This window comes from Cicer arietinum, chromosome 5 (genome assembly GCF_000331145.2).
Source record: "Cicer arietinum cultivar CDC Frontier isolate Library 1 chromosome 5, Cicar.CDCFrontier_v2.0, whole genome shotgun sequence".
In the NCBI taxonomy this organism is placed as follows: Eukaryota; Viridiplantae; Streptophyta; class Magnoliopsida; order Fabales; family Fabaceae; genus Cicer; species Cicer arietinum.
This window is the reverse complement of record NC_021164.2, coordinates 4,342,597-4,346,411: the sequence shown is the minus strand read 5'-3', so window position 1 is coordinate 4,346,411 and position 3,815 is coordinate 4,342,597. Positions and strand designations below refer to the sequence as shown.

General features: G+C 27.8%; 1 protein-coding gene across 1 annotated transcript; it reads right to left on the bottom strand.

Moving 5' to 3' along the window:
- Positions 1-268: 268 nt before the first annotated feature.
- LOC101505007 (hevamine-A-like) lies at positions 269-1,317 on the bottom strand. The gene has a single exon (XM_004515393.4). The coding sequence runs from the start codon at positions 1,285-1,287 to the stop codon at positions 385-387; it is 903 nt and encodes a 300-aa protein (XP_004515450.1). The 5' UTR covers positions 1,288-1,317; the 3' UTR covers positions 269-384.
- Between the last annotated feature and the right edge of the window lie 2,498 nt (positions 1,318-3,815).

Below are 3,815 nucleotides of genomic sequence, written 5' to 3'. Positions count from 1 at the left end.
ATACTCTATTCGGTTGAGTAGTAAAAAAATACAAGAAGAATTAAGGATAAATATAGAAAGAAAAATAAAACAAGAAGAGTCTATGTAGATTAATTACATTTTAATATTATTCCAAATTTATAAAATACATTTCCTATTTTTAAAAACACATTTTATTGTATTACATCATTTAATTAAAAAAAAAATTCAAAATCCAAACACCAAATCCCTAATTTAACTATTTAAAAAAAATTTCTCTTAGCACCCTTCAATGCACACTACACTCACAAATATCAATATTCAATAATTGGAAAACAAAAGTTTATTTTCTTGACTCCACATTCCAAGCTCATTATACTTGCATTTATTAATCACACCCACAAATTAAACATAGTTAAGAAAATCTTAAACAGAGGCCTCAATTTTGCTAGCATATCCATTTTTATCATCAGCAAACCTATCCCAAAGCATCACTCCTCCATACTTATTTGATTTCTTAACAAAATTCAACACTTGACTTATAAACACACGTGGTGGCACATAACCACTACCAGCAGCTGATGTTGAAGCAGGAACACCAACATAAACCTTACTCACCTTAATAGAGGTAACCCACTCATTCCATGAATTTTGGAATTTGTTTATGTTCTTAGAATTAAATTGACAACGCCCATTATTGTAAAATTGAACCCAAACATAATCAAATAGCCCAGTTGATAATGCCCCTTTTAAATGTTCATCAGGAAAAGGACATTGTGGTGCTGCTGTTAAGTATACTTTTTTCAGCCCACTTTGTTGAGAAATTCTCTTAGCAATTTCACCATAAAAACTTCCACCACCACCATGTTCAATGTCAAAATCTACACCATCCAAAACAACATCACCAAATGGTCTTGATTTTGATGATTTCCCTCCTAAGAAATTGTTCCATATGTAATCAGCCACATTTATAGCATCTGTTCTAGATGATAAAGAGTAACGACCAATACCACCACCAATTGATATCATAATTTTGATACCTTTCTTATGACAATTTTTTATGTCGGTGCCAACACTTTTGCAACCATTGTATAATTTTGGGTCACAATGACCAGCTAGATTGAGTCGAGGTGTACGACCATTGCCAAATGTTGATAAAAATGCTATGTTTACAATATTATATAGTCCTGTGTTACATGTTTCGGTCAATGAACCTTCATCCTCGTTTTGACCCCAATAAATTACAATGTCTCCACCATATGTACTAGAAATCAAGGTAAGAAAAAACAAGAGAAGGATAATTGAAAGGCTACTTTTTTCATTGCCCATTGTAAATATTTAAGATTTTAGTTGGCTTGATACTAATCACCCAATTAGGAACAATTTATAGAACTATGAAATAATGTAATTAATTGTTTAATTACGGTCCACTTGTAAAAAATATATATTTTGAACGTTTTAAATTATTTAAATAAATCTTTAAACTAAAAAAATATGTAATAAGGTTTTTAATTTTTTTTTTTATGATTAGATTACTCTTTTAATTTAACGTTAGTCGACGTTAATGGGTAGTGTGATATATCGTCCACATCATTATTATTTAAATTGGAAATCCTACTTTAAAAAGAACAAACTAAATTCTTAAATGTTATTTTTAAATACTACAATAATGAGAAAGAAGTAATGTTGGTTTCAACTAGTTGATGAGACCACCAAGAGATAGATAAATATAAATAATATACATGGTGAATTTTCTATTGCATCAACGATCAATTAATTAATTTTTCATGAAACCAAAACCACAAGATTTTTTTCTCTTTCTCCTCAAATTTAACCATTCTAGTTGAAATTTTAGAATTCTGAAAAAAAATTATGATAGAGAAACAAGTGAAATGAATTGATCTGGTAAACGACAATAAAAATCAAACCCTAATTTATAAGGAATTAATTGGAGAAAAGGGATCAAAATTGAAGGCGAAAACAGAAAAAGAGATAGAGAACAAATCTTAGAGTTTGGATTCCACCAGGTATTAATTAATTTATTAATTTTTTAACAATGAAAAATTAATCATATGTATTATTTCTATTCTAATCGAAGGACCTTAGCTAAAAAAATAATATTAGTTAAGATACTTTGTTATGACTTTTTTAAGGATTTATTGCTAAATAGTTCAGGAATCTACAAAAATTAAACCATAAATAATTTAGTGTAGTTTACTTTGTAAGAATAAATTATATTTTCATTTCTTAAATTGTTTATTACTTTACTTAAGAGGTTAATGATAATATATTTCCAAAAGTAATAATTTTTTTTTTAATATTTTTATTATTTCTAAATATATGTACAATTATTCACTTTAAAATTTTTAATATAATTAAAATAGAAAATATTTTTGAATAGTAAATTGTCTCTTAATAATATTGGAACATAAAGAGTGTATAGTTCAGCGATCAATGTCATATAAATTGATTAGGCAAATCTTATTTGAGATCCAAAATAGAATCAAGATTATTTTATTTTTATTAACTTAATACAACATGAACGCCAAAACACATTATGTGTCAGACAAGTGTCGCGACAGGACTGAGGAGGACAAACATCAAGAGCAAACCCATTTTTGTTTATACATATATGCCCATAAAAATGTGTAAAAAATTGAATTGTGAAGACCGAATAACATTCATATATCATTGTTTAGGAATAGGAATAGAGCTCGAATAATAGTTTTTATTTTTTAATTTTTTTAATTTTATTAAACTCAAATAATAGTTTTATTTTATTGAATATAATAGTTATATAATGGTTGTCATGATGACTCATGATCCTCACTCAACACGTGCATAATGCATTGACACATTACATTACGCCAAGTTTCATAAGAGGGTTCAAAGACAAGTAAATTTAAAAAGATATTGTTTGTATGAATAATGATCTAGTTCTTAGTATATTTTCCACTTATCACTTTATAATACTTGACAATTTTAACCTCATTTATAAAAGAATATTTATTAAGTGAGTCATTATTGAAATATTACCGCAATAAAATCAGGATGTCTAATCCAAATGCTTTAAGATTGGTCGATAATATCCCCTAGAACAATGTACTATGGCGTATTCTCAAGGTTGACAATTGGGACACATGACAACGAACATTGTCAAGTCATAAAACGCATTGCTCAAGGGTACACACAATCTCCCAATCACTGTTTTTGTCCAATCAACTTACTATAGATTGGTAGTTTTATATATAGAAATGAGACAACAACATTAAGCATAATTAGATTATGGTCGAGTATACATAGAAGATGGCATGAACATGATTAAATATGAAATAGGTAAGTCTAAAATTCGACCAAATTGTTATTCTTTCATGGTGCATGAAACAATAAACTCAAGAGAAGTGCGATCAATTGGAAATTTTGGAGTCAACCTTCAAAGAAAATGATGTGATTGTTGAAAATTTCAGGCTATATATGTGCCTTTTTCACATGTCATAACAACACATTCTTACACTCGTCAAAACTATTTAGTGCATCTGTCTAACGTGTACAAGATTGTTAATATATTTAACATCTACAAAGAAAAGTTTTCACATATACTCAATGAAGGATATTGGCCTCCATATGAATATCACAATCCTAAAATGTGGAGCATTAAAAAAGTCGTCCAAATAGTACCTATATTAAAATTGAAATGGGCGTTAGAGAAAAAGTGTTAAAAAAATGCGGATTATATTGGTTAACTGGTCATATTTAAAAATATTATCCAAATGTTACGGTCAACTCTAATCAAATCTACGTAATTTTGTAAAATTTGTATATTTTTTTCAATGAATTATATATATATATATATATAT

Bases quoted from the DNA above. Each gene is read 5' to 3' on its own strand.
- LOC101505007 (XM_004515393.4), bottom strand. From the start codon at position 1,287: ATGGGCAATGAAAAAAGTAGCCTTTCAATTATCCTTCTCTTGTTTTTT.